Source organism: Pundamilia nyererei, unplaced genomic scaffold (genome assembly GCF_000239375.1).
Source record: "Pundamilia nyererei isolate P.nyererei 1_Seehausen unplaced genomic scaffold, PunNye1.0 scaffold00212, whole genome shotgun sequence".
Lineage (NCBI taxonomy): Eukaryota > Metazoa > Chordata > Actinopteri > Cichliformes > Cichlidae > Pundamilia > Pundamilia nyererei.
This window is the reverse complement of record NW_005187613.1, coordinates 338,679-356,129: the sequence shown is the minus strand read 5'-3', so window position 1 is coordinate 356,129 and position 17,451 is coordinate 338,679. Positions and strand designations below refer to the sequence as shown.

Genomic DNA, 17,451 nt, shown 5'->3' with positions numbered 1-17,451 from the left:
TGTGTGTGTGTGTGTGTGTGTGTGTGTGTGTGTGTGTGTGTGTGTGTCTAAATACAGTAGATTGGTGCGACTCTGGAGTGCTCTGACATGCATTACGTTTCTCTCTCCATCCACTGTTTTCCTGACTATCTTCCTCCTGAACCTCTCTCTCCCTCACTCTGCCCCTCGATCTCATCTCTCCTCCTCATCCTCCCACTCGGTGCACTCAGCATTGCAAATCAACCCGCCAACACTCACACACGCACACACAGCCAAAGGGATTTACTGTCAGGATCAGCAGGTTGTGTTGCTATGCTTATACTCATGTTGTACCTGTTACTTTATTTACTGCCTCTTTGTGTTCCACATGCAAATGTGTGTTCACAGTTTGTAGCTCACAGCCGCTCAGCTGCCAGGAGAAACAGTAAGCAGGTTTTTTGTAACATTTTTTGTAACATTTGTTACTTGATGGTCATAGTTTGTGACTGGGACACATCAGGTCACACAAAAGACAAGAAATAGAATTCAGGCTCTAAGCTGCCTTCTAACAGTTTGTTAAAACTAACATTAGTAATGAAATCAGTTCTTTATTAACTAACTAATTATGAGAATCTTCATGGGAGCTCATGCTGCTTTAGCTGCATTTTTGTGGCATTTATGATACTGTACGGACGAGAATGTCAATCCAGGATAAAAATGAGTGAAAACCTAAAGTGCTTAGAGTGCATACCACAAGGACTAAATGAATCCCCGGTCTAATCCCTTGCCAGGCCGCCCCTGCTAACCCTCCCCACATTTCTTGGCTGTTTCTATACCGCTGGGGTAAAATGCCAAAAAAGCTTTTTTGATACATCATGGCCATCAGAGGAACTGGTAACAGGAAGTAATAGGCCACAAATCCCAGGCCTACTTAGACAAATGGCAAAAGTCATTTTACAGGCATTTTCCTTCCTTTCATCCAGTACAGAGTCGCAGCAGAGCTGAAGCCAGTCACAGCTGTCACAGGGTCCCAGGGAGGAAGCTGAACTACCCGGGAAGAACATGCAAACTCCACACAGAGGAGAAGCAGCCTGGCGTCAAACCCAGGACCACCTTGTGTGAAGTGACGACCCACTGTACCATTTTGCACACTGTGCTACACAAAACTGATGTAATCTGTGCAAAGACTGTAAAAACATACAGTGGGTGTGAAACCAGTGAAAAGATGATGAAAGAAACATTGCAATACATGCTTGTATAATAATAATAATAATTAGTGTTCTAAACATACTGATGTGTATTTGTGCAACACTTGATGAGCAGAAAAACATGACAAGTGCACTGCTCTGTAGAGAATGGATAATAGTCTGAGAGTGAGCATCATATTATATTTGATGGCTAGACATTTATAAAATTAGTTATTTGGATTTTGGAGTGATAGCAAATGCAATTACGCCCACAGTGCTCTACAAAACATTGTGTTGTTTGTGGCAATTGTTAGGAGTCTAAGTGTTTTAAAGCCCTAGATATGGATTCGTCTACTGTCAGCTGGCTTTAACTGGTTATAGTTGCTGTAACTGAAATAATAAATATCTGAGATACTGACCACAGATGTGGCTGTCACAGATGCCTCAAATGAATCTGCATGCAAGGACATCTCAGACATCTCTGTTGTTTAGCCAATGAAGCTTAGTTCAGACCAGTGAAACAGGCAGCACGAAAGGGTTAAAGCATTCCAGTATTCAGTAAACTGGTTAATTATTTATTATTCATTAGTTTCTTTCTTTGTTAAGTGACTCCAGTAATTCTATTTATACATTTTAATTTGAGATATAAATTAAGTTTCATTTGAAATAATCTTTTCCTTTAAAGAGCAACCAGTCCTTCAGAGTCAACCCAACACTGTTCCAACACTCTTCTGTTGTCTAAAAACATTAGAAACACTTCATAAAGCCACAGTCTTGCACTAGGTGTCAAGTTACTTCATGATGATGACCATTTATAAGCACTGTATTTCAGCACAATCTGATGAATTTCATGGTTAGAGGGCTTCCTCATACACAACAACCACAGCCAGGTTTGGAGAGGCATCCTCAAGAACTGCAAAGGCCATGGCTCCAACAGTAGCCTCACACTAGCAGAGGAGCTCAACAACTTCTTTGCTCAGTTTGAGACCAAAGAAGTTGATTATCATATAAATGGCGGTAAAAAACGGCACGATCGTAGACTCATGTTTCCAACCCAGCTGCCACAGTCGCGGCACAGCTCGCCATCTTAAAAAAAGTACAGAGCTGCACGACCGCCCGATGTGCCACAAAGATTGTGTCTTGTGAAACAGGATGTGATGTGAAAATTATCACCAGATACCCGCAACACAAGCGTCGCGGCAAGAACAAAAATGGCTGGAGAGAGTTCAACCCCAGGAGAGCTGACGGCATCCCAGCGACTGTGGACAAAGCCTGTGCGGATCAACTGGCAGGTATCCTTACCAGGCTGCTCAGCCTCTGACTCATGCCACTGTTCCCACCTGTCTGAAGGCCTCCACCATCATTCCCATTCAAAAGACTGAAATATACACCGTCAATGACTACAGACCTACAGCCCTCACATCAAGTCATCAAGTGTTTTGAGTGGATGGTGTCAACCGGTTTGCTTACTGAGCAAAAACGGTCCATGGAAGATGCCATCACCACTAAACTGCCCCGATCAGTCAGACTCGGCCACCACCTCGTCCCTCTACTGTGACTCAGCACCGGATCTCTACAGGGCTGCCTTCTAAGCCTCCTACTGTACAGCCTGTCCACACATGACTGTACACCACCCACCCAACGTCATCAAACGTATGTCGACAACACCGCCGTGGTTACACTCATGTCTGACGGAGATTAGACAGCCTACAGGGCGGAGGTAGAGAACTTGTCCCACTGCTGCTCAGAAAATAACCTGAACGAGCTTAAAGCAAAAGAACTCAACATGAAGTTCAGGAGGCACAGACAGGTCCACTACCCTCCCATTAGAGGGAGAGCGAGTGGAATCGGGCTCCACCTTCAGGTTCTGGACACCTAAATCTCCGCTCATCTCATTTGGAGCCACAACACCATAAACTCTGGTAAAGAAGGCCCAGCAGTTGCAGCACTTCCTCTGTGTCATGAGGAAGAGTAACTGGGACCAGAGGCTGCTACTGGGTTTCTACCACTCCTCAGTGTTTGGTATGCAGGGGTCACAATTGAGAACAAGAAGGCTGCGCAGCCACCAATCGGAGACTAGGTACCCTTCATCACTCAGGCCACTCACACCGACTCTACTCAGAGTCCTTTACACTACTCCCCAGCACTTTGCAACCTGTTCTCTATTTGTGCTTCTCTCTTATTTTGTATATTTTTTATATTCCTTCTGTTTGTATATAATTTTCTTGATGTCCTACTATTCATATTTTATTACTGCACAGTTGGTGTGGAGCACCCATAATTTTACTGTACATGTACAATGACAATAAAGAGCTATTCTATTCTATTCTGTTCTATTCTATTCTGTTCTATTCTAAGTGCAAAAAAACACATTTAAGGAAGACAAGAACTGCTTAAATTCCATTAAAAGGGATGGAAGTTAGACCATTAGAAACTTCGACTTTGTTCTGATGAACACTAATTTGAAATGGTGTAAAACATGGAGCTGGAGGTAGGATGGATTTGGGAGTCTTTCTCACTGACATATTCAGAATTCAAGACAGCACTTAACCAACATCTTAAAGAGACATGCCATGTGGTTTCTGCTTTGTACCTCAACAGGAAAACGAGCAATAATCCCACCTCTGCCTCTGTAAGACCTGCGTGACCAAGAAGTACCATCAACCAAGCAACTGCTTTCAGCTTTCCTACCCTTACAAGCTCTGGGTAGTGTGTGTCTGGGTAGAAATGAGCTTCCTCCAAAAAGTGTCTGGGCTCTTAGTGGTAGGATGGCGAGTAGAGCTGCTACTCCTCTACACTGAAAGGAGAAGGTTGTGATGGTTTGAGGATCTGATTAGGATGCCTTGTGTATGCTGACCATGTCCTACAAGGAAGAGCCCCTTGCAGATCCCAGACACACTGGGGAGATTAGCTTTGTTACCTTGCTTGGGAACACTTTGTTGCCCCCCCGAGCTGGCAGGGTGATCTGAACTCAGGTGAGTGACAGATGGATGAGTGAACTACAAAGTTTGAGGATTTTCATGTTTTAGAAAATTCAAATGTGTTATTCAATTATTTTGATCTTTTTACTCTATAATGCAAAACCTGAGGAAAAAACAGTGGAAAGTCTTATAATAAATAGATGTGCTGAAACCTTTCACTGGTGCTGTATTTGAGGAATGTTTTTCAAGATTTTCATCCTTAGATCAAACCAATGAAGCCGAGTGCCACAGGCAAACACAGAGATGTCAGGAAGATGAAAACACATCTTTGGCTTTTCATGGGGTTTCTTTACTGTAAGAAAATATTGAATAAAACCAGTTTTCTCCCCAGAAATTCTTGATCCTCTCACTCATAATCTGCTTACCCTCTTCTCATTTTGCCTCACGAGAATTGTTTATGGAGCATCAACAGACAGCTGTAGGTAAGGAATTAACCTTCACGAGTCTATGGTACATGGTTAATAATATGAAAATACGAGTAGAATACAAACGTGTTGTCTACAGATCTCAAGACCCACAGACACAAACATATGCAAACACAAGCTAACATAATGATGACAGATTTTCTCAGTAGGAAAAGAAACTGAACTCATCCATTTATGCACGATTAGATTTTATAGGCACTAAAACACAAAGTGCTACACTGAACTAGGAACTTCCAATCGCCCAAATCTACATTTTTATATATTTAACTAAAATTATGAAGTAAAATAATAATTCAAACTTTAAAAAGGACCCAGGTTTTTGACATCAATCTATACTTTTTCCCCAGGTCTGGCCTGGCCCACTGCTTTAGTCTTTGAAGCAACAGACTGACTTTCATTACTGGACCACAACATTGGCTTCCTTGTTTTGTTTCATTTTTTAGAACCAGAAACATAGAAGCAGGGTGAGAGCAACAGACACACATTAAGGACGCATTTGTGTTTAATGTGCGTCTTTACCTGCGAACACAGCATGAAGGTGAGTCGGAGGAGGAAGCAGCAGTGTAGACTAAAGCATCAGTGGAGCTCTGACTAGAAGTGTTGTCCCTGGAGAAGGTATTAGGTCATGAAATAGGCCCTACAGAGTATTTCGTTTGACAGCAATACGAGGTGACTCTTGGAATCAGCTTATTTTGTGTATAATAATAGAGGGTTTCTTGTTGTTTATTTAACTTTTACAGAGAGTGAGTGGGGGAGACTCACAGCCAGAGCACGTAGGTCGGACTCGAGCCCAGGTGGCTGCATTTCAGTCGCATGGGGTATAATTACCTGCTAAGCCAGGGGACTAAAGTCTTGATTTAAAAAGGATCATTGTAAACATCTATATTTATGGACTGTCGTGGTTGTTGTCCAACTACAGAATTCGCCACAGAATTATTTAAAAGGCTGTAATAAGAAAATTATCAAAGGAAGAATAATTAATACTTTTCTCATGTAAATTTTGGTTGTAAGTAACTGTAATTGGCAGACTATTTCTATTGATTTATTGATTACTTCAAGGAGTCAAAGTAAGGCCACGCTTTTCCTTCTCCTTTATGCAGCGTTGTGCACTGCAATGAATGGAACAAAGAAAAAATGTTTAATGAAAATTCAGCTTAGTCACAACTGATTTACCTGCTGTTTACTGGGCTAGGGGCGGGGTTAATCAGGTCGGCCATGGCTGAGGGGGAGGTGCCTACAGTTGTCATGACAACAAGTTCAGGGTCCAGGATGAAGATCTCTTCCTGGGAGATTTCTGATACGTAGTTGAGATGTTCCTGAAGGTTTTAGCAAAGAATCAAGCGAGAGGGCATCATTAAGGTCACGGAGTGAAAATGACTAAAAACTAGAACACAGGTGGTGAAACCTTACCTGTGCTCGGTCTATCCTGTAGAAACGATCGGCTGTCGTGGCTGAGGAGACACAAAAGACGGTTTTAGCCAAATAAAGACAACGTGGGAAAATGACTATTCCTGTAAGCGTGTCTCAAATTCAGCTCATTTAAAGCAGATTGCTGCAGGTGGTCATTAAGGTTCAGGTCAGCAAATAACTTTGAACATTGTTAATCTGTACGTATGCTAGCTCCCACCTCCTGTGCCAATTACTGTGGGAAACCAATAGCCTGCAGAGTAACAAGATGAGACGCTGCCCCCACAGGGTGAGAAACTGTTGTTTCTTACACCATAAAATAATTGTATTTTATTTCAGTGTAATAGGGAACTCGCATTCATTTTGTGAAGACCAAATCAATGACTACTGTGATGTAACAATGACTTTCTAACCAGACTGCATTTTTGTCCCATTGCACCGAGTTCACCTTTGTCCTGCATCATTATAATGAACATGGACCAGTTTAATTCGTGGTCCAGCACAGCCCAGCAGCTGGTAACACAACTCCTTTCACACCATTCTAGGAATGTTATTCTAAAGCCAGATTCTGTGCAGTTTGTCCATCTGAGCAGCTGGAGGAGGACATATAGTCTAATATAGGAAGAACTGATGAAATTCTTTGAGGTCATGAATACAGTCATACAGTGAAATAACTTAATAACAAACAAATGTGAAAAGTACAAACAAACAATGTATTTTTTCAAAAGCACTTAAACATATCAGCCATGTGTGTAAATCCTCTGTTGGGTTAGAGCAGAAGTAGCAGCTCCTCAAACACATGCTCCTTATCTCTCTGTCAGGTAGATGCTGCATCTTTTTAAATCCAGTTTTCTGCTCAATGCCAACAGGACACAACCCAGGCAGAGGTGTGTGTGTGTGGGGGGGTTGTGTTAATGTGCATGCACATTTAGCATTGTGTAGGAAGCCTGGTCTTTCTCTATGATATTTTTGGCAAGTTGCTCTGAGAGATAAATATTCATGACATTCTCCAAAACCCAGGATCTGATGGGACTATGTTTTCTGTTATTTTGAGGAAGTGCTAACACAGAAACCTGTTTACATTAGAGAACTGTGTCAGCATTTGTCCTGCTCACACTGCCTGTGATAATGCTGCACGGACCTACGATACGATTTTCTAACAATTTGAACATTTGAAATCTACACAAAACAAAAGCAGAGCACAGATCTTGATTGTAGGTCACTGACTGCGTTCTTACAATCAGATACACATTTCACAGCAACATGTGGTGCGAGAGATCTGGTATTGCTTGCACAAGATTGAAAAGGGGCACTCAAAATGTAACAAGTTGTGTGTTTGTCCATTTCTCCCAGTGGAACACAAAAAAACCACCAGTAATGTGACTTCATCACTGCCTTAGAACAGAAGACAGTAAACTTAATCTGCAACATTTGTAAATGACTACAAACATGATTCCTCTGCCATTATGCTTATGAATGCATGCATTCATTATATGACACATCCATAGCAGCAAAAACATGCATGACTGATCTGAGCTTCATTAAGTTAATTAAAGACCAACAGGCAGCTGATCAAAACTGAACTGGCCATTTCAAACAGGCAAGATGAGTGTTGATAAGAGTATTTATGTATAAGTCATACTCATGAAACAGGATGTCACCATAATATCATCATACTGGCTAATGATTAGGATAAAGGTAAAAACTACTATTATTAAGTAATACTTACAGTCGAGGAAACACCACTTTGGAGACAATCTCTGTGAGCAAAGATTCTTCGGCTTGGCTGCCTCCTCCTGAATGACAAACAGACACCTGATTACAGGTCAGTGGACGAGAGAGTAAACAGAAGCTCAGCCGACGCGAGGACGAGATCCTCTGGTAATACTGAGTCTTGTTTTTCAAGCAGTCATGGCTTCTTGTTCAGCTCAAAAGTAGTCGTTGCAAATAATCTCCTCCAAATTTACTGCATGATGAATATCTGTTTCGGGCCACATATAAAGCCATGAAAATATAACACGATTACCAGACATCACAACATTATTTATTCATTTTAAAACCAAATCCCAACAGAGTCATTTTTACACATTCTCCTACTGTTGAATCTGGAGAAACACCTGCGAGACCTAACAAGCTGCATTCACATTTAAAGTAGATTAAAGTAGATTACTGACCCTCATCAGGTCTGACTGTTAGCCAATTAGATTTAACAAAGACTAACACAATATACATGAACAGAAACATGCACCAACAAAACACTCAGGGACTATCACACCTGACCATCAATACATCATTCAATTCAGTTTTATTTATACAGCGCCAAATCACAACAACAGTCGCCTCGAGGTGCTTTATATTGTAAGGTTGACCCTACAATAACACACAGAGAGAAAAACCCAACAATCATATGACCCCCTATGAGCAGCACTTTGGCGACAGTGGGAAGGAAAAACTCCCTTTTAACAGGAAGAAACCTCCAGCAGAACCAGGCTCAGGGAGGGGCGGAGCCATCTGCTGTGATTGGTTGGGGTGAGAGAAGGAAGACAGGATAAAAGACATGCTGTGGAAGAGAGACAGAGGTTAATAACAGATATGATTCAATGCAGAGAGGTCTGTTAACACATAGTGAGTGAGAAAGGTGACTGGAAAGGAAAAACTCAATGCATCATGGGAATCCCCCGGCAGCCTACGTCTATTGCAGCATAACTAAGGGAGGATTCAGGGTCACCTGGTCCAGCCCTAACTATATGCTTTAGCAAAAAGGAAAGTTTGAAGCCTAATCTTGAAAGTAGAGATAGTGTCTGTCTCCTGAATCCAAACTGGAAGCTGGTTCCACAGAAGAGGGGCCTGAAAACTGAAGGCTCTGCCTCCCATTCTACTTTTAAATACTCTAGGAACAACAAGTAGGCCTGCAGAGCGAGAGCGAAGTGCTCTAATAGGGTGATATGGTACTACAAGGTCATTAAGATCAGATGAATGATGTCATCGCACATTAGGGCCAAGTCCCATGGATGGACATGCATTCAAGAAGTTGTAGCTTACTTTTCACTTCACATCCAGCTTTAGTTGTAAGGGGTCTCTGCAACAGCAGGTTGTCTTTTTAATGAGCCCTTACTGAGTGGGCACATCCTGCCTACTGAAGACCTTTAAATTGTCTTTGGCAATTTAAAAAATAAAGAGCTGTGACAGGTTTAATCCACACATCCTACAGCAAACAACGTACAATAAAAATACAAAATCCTCTACAAAGCAAACCAGTTTAGTTTTAGTCATAAAAATAGATTTCAGTTTGCAAACAACAAACGTCGCATCAGGATAAAGCAGACGTAATCGCTGTTCCCTGTGAGCAGGTGCGATACAGCAGGCCCTGGATGCGTCCTGTACACATCCACTCACATTATCTTCTCGAGTCATAATGTCAAAAACTTGTGACAAGAAGAAAGTTGCACTTCTTTATACAGCCTCATTACTGCAACTTTTTGTATGTTGATATGGCGCAGCCTTTTTTACATCCAGTCTCCAATTAGTTTAGAATGCAGCAGCAGGACTTTTTAACTAGATCAAAACACAGACAGCACATTACTGAGATTCCTGCCTCCCTGCTCAGTTTCCCTGTTAGCTGTAGACTGAAGTCTGAACGCTTGTTCTCTGTTTACAGAGAAGTAAATGGTCTGAGCCTGGTATCTGTGAACTCCTGCCCCCGTACAACACAGTCAGACACCTAAGATCTCCAGACCAAAGCCTGCGTCTGTCCCACAGATACACCGGATTATGAGTGAAACAGCAGAATCAATCATTATTTTTCACTGACTAAAAACACACCATCAGTTCTGGCTGACTTTGCCTGACTTCTCAAACTAACGACTCAACCCCACAGGAAATCCTTTGCTGTGTTTTCAATCCACACCACCTTTGAAAGTATTTGAGGGTCAGGAATATTTGTATATTATAGGTTTATGTTCATTTATGGCAAATGAACATAATCTAATTATAATCTGTGCAGAAGTTTATTATAGAGCTCGTGACCTCCCATCAGTATTTCATTGGAAACTTGTCAAAATATAGATATATACTGAGTGACCACCTGTAGGTTTACAGATGTGCTGCTTATAAGGTTGGAAATCTGCAGTCAGCTGGATGAGGGACGAAACATTTCTCTCACAACGCTGCGTCCAGATGAACACAATCAACTTCCTGGGGTTTCCTTACCCGCAGGATTTAAAGTCACTTGTTGCACTTGTTGCATGCTCCGTTTGTTTATAGATGTATTTAAAGTTCTTCTAAGTTTCTGATTCCTGGTTCCTACGTGCAACAAGAAGATATGAGAGACGGGTGGACGCGAGCTTCAGGGCCATTATGTGGTCCCCCTGTAACATTTCCAAAGTCGGTTTGAAGTATAAGGAATCCTACAATCAGCAAATAAAACTGCTGTTACTTTATCGGGTTTTTGAATGTCACTCAATAAACTCAGTTTGTTTGTTTGTTGTTTATGTTTCAAGCTTTAATGTGTTTGAGAGCATTTCTCTGTACAACTATGGGAGTGTGTGCGCCAGATTTCAGCCCCTAGCTTTGAAAAATGTATTTTTAAATGCCAAAGATGGTGGTGCCAAACTATTGATTTTTAAGTGTAGCTGAAGTTAAGCTTGACTTTTGAAATCCCATCTTTCTGAGGTCATATTTGACCTAAAACTATCTGCCTGACATGGATTAAATAGTCCTCTGGCTCCACTGAAAATTGTACTTTGAAAATATTTGTATGTGCACATTGCAAAGAGCTCAAATTTATAAAGAAATGTATCATCATCCTACATGTTTTTCAGGGAGATCAGAGAGGACCTGGTATGGAGTGGCCCAGCTGAATGTAGACTGTGACTTGTGTGGCTCCTAGTAAATGAAACCATTTAATGATTTGCCAGGTAACCCATTTGAGTTCAGCACTGCAGAAAGAAAAAGTCACCTTCCAGTAGAAGTGGCAGGAAGAGGACAGCTAAAGAAAGTTGTGTTTTTCTCCTCTCAAACGGTAACAGAAAGGTTCGCTGCAGTAAACACTCCTGCTCTCCGCTGTTTGTCTTTGCTTGCCTAATCCTGCTGTCATGTTCGGTACCAGTCTCAAGCTGAGTAAAATGCCTGCAGGCTTTGAAAGAAAACCTACAAACGCTTCTAAAAAGTTTGACTTATCTGAGTGACTGCGTCTTCTTTGCTTTCTCCGTCTTCACTGTCCTACTTAACCCTTATTCTGCAGCAAGTTCAAAGAAAGCAGACAAAGAATGAGTGAAGTAAAATGCCGACAGTACTGTAGGAACAGATACCGGAGTGAATAATAAGCAGACTTCGCTCAAGTGAAATGCTGGTTTTAATTGTCACTGCTTCAAGATGCCTCGTCTCTCATTTTCTCCTGAGATGAGACAGGATCAGCCAATCGCTGCAAACGATGTAACACATGGCAGCAGCTTTACCGGCACACAGCAACAATAAACTGCCTTACTGTAACACAGTCCGTTTCTAGTCAAATTAGATGACAGGTTTTAAGAGGATGCCAAGAAAGGTTCGCCGAGATACACAGAGAGATGCGACTGCCAACCAGAACAGCTCCTCAATATGTTTTCATTTTGTGGACACTGAATGAATGCAGAGGGCATTACTAATATATTTTGTGAGGTTTTTAGCTGTGGTATCAGCTGTAGCAGCAACAGCCCAACCAAGGTGATCCTTCTCCAATAATATGTTCCAGCTCTTCCTCGGTGGATCCTGAGGTACTCCCACAGTTCAGACTGGATATATAACCCCTTCAACGTGTACTAGGTGTACTCAGCAGGTGAGAGCCTGCAAAAGCTCCACTTAAAGAACAGATTGGATGGACTGGCAGAAGCCAAGCTCTGTTTTACAGCTGTTATGTGGGCGTATGCATATTATAGAGCTCTGCTTTGCAAAGAAAAACATTCAAAATACTGAATATCCTGCAACACACAAAAAGTTTACTCGGTAGGTGGTTGTAGAAGCTATTTTTTCTCCCGCTCCATCACAAACTGCACCAGTGAGCATCAACAGTCACCAGAGAGCAGGAGATCAAACTGCGAAACAGGCGTTCATTATTCTGGTTGCTACGCAACACAAAGTCTGACAGCAACTCCCAAATTCTCTCCTATTAATGATCTCGCCTATATAAAATTAGGATGTTGTTAAAAATAACATTTACAGTTAGTGCTGCTCTGATTGCACCTAATGAGGAAGATGAAGAGCTTGTGATGTGGATACATGGTGTCCGACAGGCTCAGTTCGTCCAGTGTTTGTCTAAACACAGCATTCACTAGATTCACACTCAAGTAATGGACTTTATCTGCTTTTCAGCAGAGCACAGAAAACTGTTTTTCTTTATCAAGTGAATGAGCTCTCTGCACGCTCTGTGAAACCTGCCTGAAAACTGGGTTTCACCTTTGATCAACAACTGCACAGCTTCTAAATGGCGAATGATGCCGTTTATATTGAGTAGGAAATGACTTCTTCTTCTTTGCTTCATAAATTTTGGACTTTAAACTCAGAGTCAGACGGACAGACTCATTTACCAAAGCACTAATTATTGTGATGCCGTCTGTCTCTAAAGTCTGTTAATATAAACCACAGGAAAAGAGAAGCCGCACGCTTATGAACACAACTCAGATTGCACTGGCCAGCGTTCAATAAAAGCGCAGCAGCTACATCCCATACAACACACATATCAGGGTGACAGAACATGACAGTGTGGCATCTCATCAGCAAATCCCCCTCGGCTAGCACAAGCACAGGAAGAGCAGAGAGGGAGGAGGAACAGAGGATCCTTGATACAGACTCGCTGGAGCGCTGAGCAGGTGAGCTCGCCGAGTCCTGAGACTTGTCATTAAGCTTTGTGATCCAGACTAACCTGTTACAGTCGTAAAAAACGTGTTGAAATGCTCGTGCATCTTCAAAAATGCTGAATATAAAAAAGTTCACATTGTTCTTAATTCAATTTTAAAAGTTTCATGTATTCTATTTATTTATTACAAGCATAGTCATTTTCATTTGATGGCTGTGGTTTATACCCCCTGAATATCAAAATCCTGTAATACTAATGAAAACAATCAATTACTCGTTTTTAATGAAGGCTGGCTCCATCGCTCTGGATGAGAGATGTGGTCAGAGGTTGACTCGTGGTGGGCATGAACGTCGCGGTAATGTCTGGCTTTCTTTGAACTGTTTCCAGCCTGGTATGATTGTACAGCATCTTTAACGACTTTAAAAAACAATAATTGGGTGCAGTTTGAATTTATTTTGGATTTTCTCTAATACGCACAAGGTGAACAGTACTTATACAGTACAGGCTCAAATATATATATACACACCGCTGCTAATATTTGGTTAAATATTCACCCCAACCAATCACAGCAGATGGCCCCGCCCCTCCCTGAGCCTGGTTCTGCTGGAGGTTTCTTCCTGTTAAAAGGGAGTTTTTCCTTCCCACTGTCGCCAAAGTGCTGCTCATAGGGGGTCATATGATTGTTGGGTTTTCCTCTGTGTGTATTATTGTAGGGTCTACCTTACAGTATAAAGCACCTCGAGGCGACTTGTTTGGCGCTGTATAAATAACATTGAATTGAATTGAAATGTCCCTTTAACTACACTTTCGGTGGCCATCAACAAGCTTCGGGCATAATTAACGTTGGATATTCAGCAATTCTTCCGAAGAGTTGACAGGTTAATTTAACCAAGTTTCCTGGCACAAATTTGCAACAGTTTTGAGATCAGTGCTTTGGGACCATCGTCCCAGAAACTTAATGTTAGCCTACTTTAGTCCAAAACGGCAGTTTCACAATGTGAAACTAGCTTCACTGTGCAGAGTCACACTGGAGTTAACCCCTGGAGGGTCCTAGAAAAATGCATACACTATTGGGCTTAGAGCCACAAATCGACCACTAAGCACAATAGTGTAAGTTTGTCTGTAGCTTAGCCACTGAAGCTAATTGAAGGAAGTCAGACTTGAATTTTGAAATAAAATCATATCAAACTTTTTTTTGGAGAATTTGGCTATAGTCCATTCAACACTGTGCAAATGGCATGTAATCAAAATTTGAAAATAGCCACAAATCGACCCAAGACCCTCCAGGAGTAGTTCATTACTGGTTCAGGTGTTGCTGATGCACACTGTAACCATTTCCCTCTGATTTCAAGGTGACGATACGGATCTTCTTCCAGACTTCCAGGCAAAACTGTGACATATCTGAGTGTAACACATGTGTAGTGTACATTTGTTTGAAATGATGAATTTAGAAATGTCTCCAAGAAACATTCCCAACTTGTGTAAATCTACACTTGACAAGGAGAATTGCCAAAATGTTCTTGTCCATGAGGTGTAGTCAAACTTCTGACTACAACTAGAGTTTTTGTGTAGATTTCTTAAGTAATGGGTAAAGCTGGAATTGCCCAGCAACCTCACTAGTTGTTCAAACTACTCTAACTTCAGTTTCATTGATTACCTAAGATGCCCATTGGAAACCTAGTTCAGAGTGATTCACTCCTAGAACCTGAGCAATTACCTGTTGGCTTTGCTTTGTGACTAGTCCTTCTGGAGCTTCAGGTAGTTTAAAGGTTTTCTAAAGCACAAGTAACTAGAATTAGCTGTGCAGATTTAATGGTTTTAATCTTTGCTCAACAACCCTTGATATCTGAATACAGCTATAAATAGACCTCTCAAATCAGAACTGTACTGTGTAATTGTTTGATTGAGTCAGAAGAACAAAATCATCGACTTGAAGAGGCCGTGAGCAGGCAGTGCAGTTTAGTACACGAATGAATGAAAAACATCTACCATTCCAGGTAACTGAGTATTCATGCTAACTTTTTTAATAATTTGGGGATTATATGACAAACCCAACATACTTTGCACACCAGGTCAAACTCAACTATTAACTTTGCTGCACACAAACGACACCACAGATACCACACGGAAATACACAAGTAATCAGAATACTTCAAGGTTACCAACACATGAAGAAACTCAAAGCGAGTCAGATACAGCACAGCATGCATCATGCAGTCACACTGAGACACATGGGGAAAGTCTCCTTGAAAACAAAACGCTATCAGGAATCAAAGATTACATTATGTCACCTCACGGTGCGTTTTAGTTCCCCTTCTCTCAGATTCTGTTTGTTTTGAGAGTACTTTTATTCATGTAGGTGCAGCCAGTGTATAAACACAGAGACGTGTGGTAATTCATTCTCTGACAGTGTTAGGGGTTACATGGAGAATAAAGTGTAGTGAAGACGTGTCCGGATGGTATGAATGGAAATAGCGCTCAGCAATTTGCAGCCATGCTGACGTAAACTGTCATTTGAGGAGAGACTGGAAAGTTGGTTTTGTTTTCTATGTATAATGTTGCCTTGTTTTGTTTCGCTAAACAGCCATTTTTATAAAAGCCACCGTTCCTGAATCGGTTGCTGGCAACAATACTGCTCAGAAAGCAGCGGTGGATGACAGAGAAGCTAACAAGAATTAGCTCTGCAGAGTGTTATTAGGGGTTGTCACCGAGCTTAGAAGCGTCTGTGAGGCACCGGAAGAGACCTGGTTGTGTTGACATCACACATGAGTTGGGGAATATATAGTACGGGATATAATCTGGGAGCTAACGGCTGCACTCGTTTCTGAAACAAGATGAATGCTGCAGTTTCTTGAAAAGGGGGATTTTCGCTGGATGTCCCAATTGAGTCAATCTTATTTAAGTAGAACTGGAGTGATAAGGCCAACACTGACTATGACAACAACATTAACACAGATAGCTCTACCAGAGTTGTTAACAAAATGCTGCATTAGGTCTGAATGAGTGAAGAAAGTCACAGCTTTCAACACCTGGTGTAAAGAAGATCACCGATCGTGGCAAAAGAGACATTTGGTTGGTTGATGGTGGTAGACGGGGAGGCCAGATTATTCTAGTTTTATGTTTTGGGTGAGAGAACGGCCTCTGGAAGTAAGAGAGCTATATACAGACAGCCTGTCAACCACAGGTGGAACTAGGTTGTTTCAAGGCTGGTGGTTGATCTGCTAAAACTGGAACACCTGTGTAAGACTCTCACACCTAAAATGCTGATAAGAATCTGCAGTCATAGTTTTGCAGACTCGGTGCGAGACCTCGTTTTTTCCCACAGTAACACCTGACTTGATGCTGACTCATTAAAAATCCATTTCATCTATTGTGCTCATCCAACATCTGTAAAAGTGTCACGTCTGACTTTTTAAAGCAAGAAAGCAACATCTCAGCCTGGCTTTCATATACTGTGTGGCAGTGTATGTTGTTTGTTTGAATCATTAAGCCTTTCATTAACAAGATGGATTCAGGATGTCGTAAACAGATCCCAGAGTTTGGCAGACTAAAGGCTGGTCAGACAGGAAATCTGTAAGGTCACTGGCTTCATTTCTTTGGTAGCATAACTCCTTTGCTCTTTCACACATACAGTACAGCAGGTTTCCATAGAAACTATGTGCACATTACGCAACCATAATGGACACTGCTCGTGCTCATGTGATATTTAGCATCTGACACAAAGAGGAAGGTCTACAGACATTTTTTCCATCGTGGCCGAACTGAAAACTGAGCTGGAAACGTGGTGAGAAGAATATCATGAAAGAAGATGCTGCAGCACACAATGAAACTTCTCAGCAGTTTCCAGGAGAGTCTGTACTTAAACATGTATGTTTCAATGTTGGCTTCCTTTATCGTGTAAACTCATGTGCTCGTCTCCTTGTACTGATTGATTGATTATACTAATATATGACTCACAAATATTCTCCAGTTAATTAGTTTCAATCTAAAGTTGTGCTTCTCATTTACGAAATGAAATCTTGAAAGCAAAAAAGTAGAGCAGCTGAGTGTAACTGACTTTAACAGAACGTATTTAGCTCATCTTCTGTTATAGATGGGAGGATATAATACAACACTCGCTTTAATAACTGTGTCCACGTGCCTTCGAATAAACAGCAAGAATGAGCAGCAAATATCGATCAGACTTTATGTGGAAGAGAAACTAAGTCCACGTGAAATGTCTGAAGCTCATTGTTAAGACACACCACGTGGAAGTGACTGTGTCACGGAGCCCATACTGTCTTCTTATTCTTATATCTGTGTGCTGTGTCTGGTGCTTGTGTGATGGAGTAAATATTCCATCAGGGACGGAGGACGACTGATGCCTTCAGCAACCCTGCTGTCAGACGTTACCGCTGCTCTGGCTCTGCTCTGCGGAAACCTAAAAATGAATGTTGTTGTATTAACTGATATTTCCTAAGGTCAGACTTTGCATAGAAATGTTTCTACTGAAAGCTGAACCCACACTCGTTCACATTTTTACCACAGTTGTCTAGTGTAGAGCAAAACCTACATATGGTATAAACAGAAGTTTCAAGATTTTTTATTTTGAGATAAGAAAGCTTCATCAGCTAGAATGATGCGATTTGCTCGATTATGTTATTTGTCTAACCTTCCATCTT

At 41.5% G+C, this 17,451-nt stretch overlaps 1 protein-coding gene across 1 annotated transcript in view; it reads right to left on the bottom strand.

Moving 5' to 3' along the window:
- Window positions 1–17,451, bottom strand: part of LOC102200064 (diacylglycerol kinase zeta-like) — a 66,087-nt gene that overhangs the window by 12,444 nt on the left and 36,192 nt on the right. The window contains exons 25-27 of the mRNA XM_013914643.1: window positions 7,688–7,754; window positions 5,962–6,002; window positions 5,725–5,867 (exon numbers count right to left, since the gene is read on the bottom strand). Coding sequence (XP_013770097.1) covers window positions 5,725–5,867; window positions 5,962–6,002; window positions 7,688–7,754 — 251 coding nt within the window. The remainder of the gene's footprint in view (window positions 1–5,724; window positions 5,868–5,961; window positions 6,003–7,687; window positions 7,755–17,451) is intronic.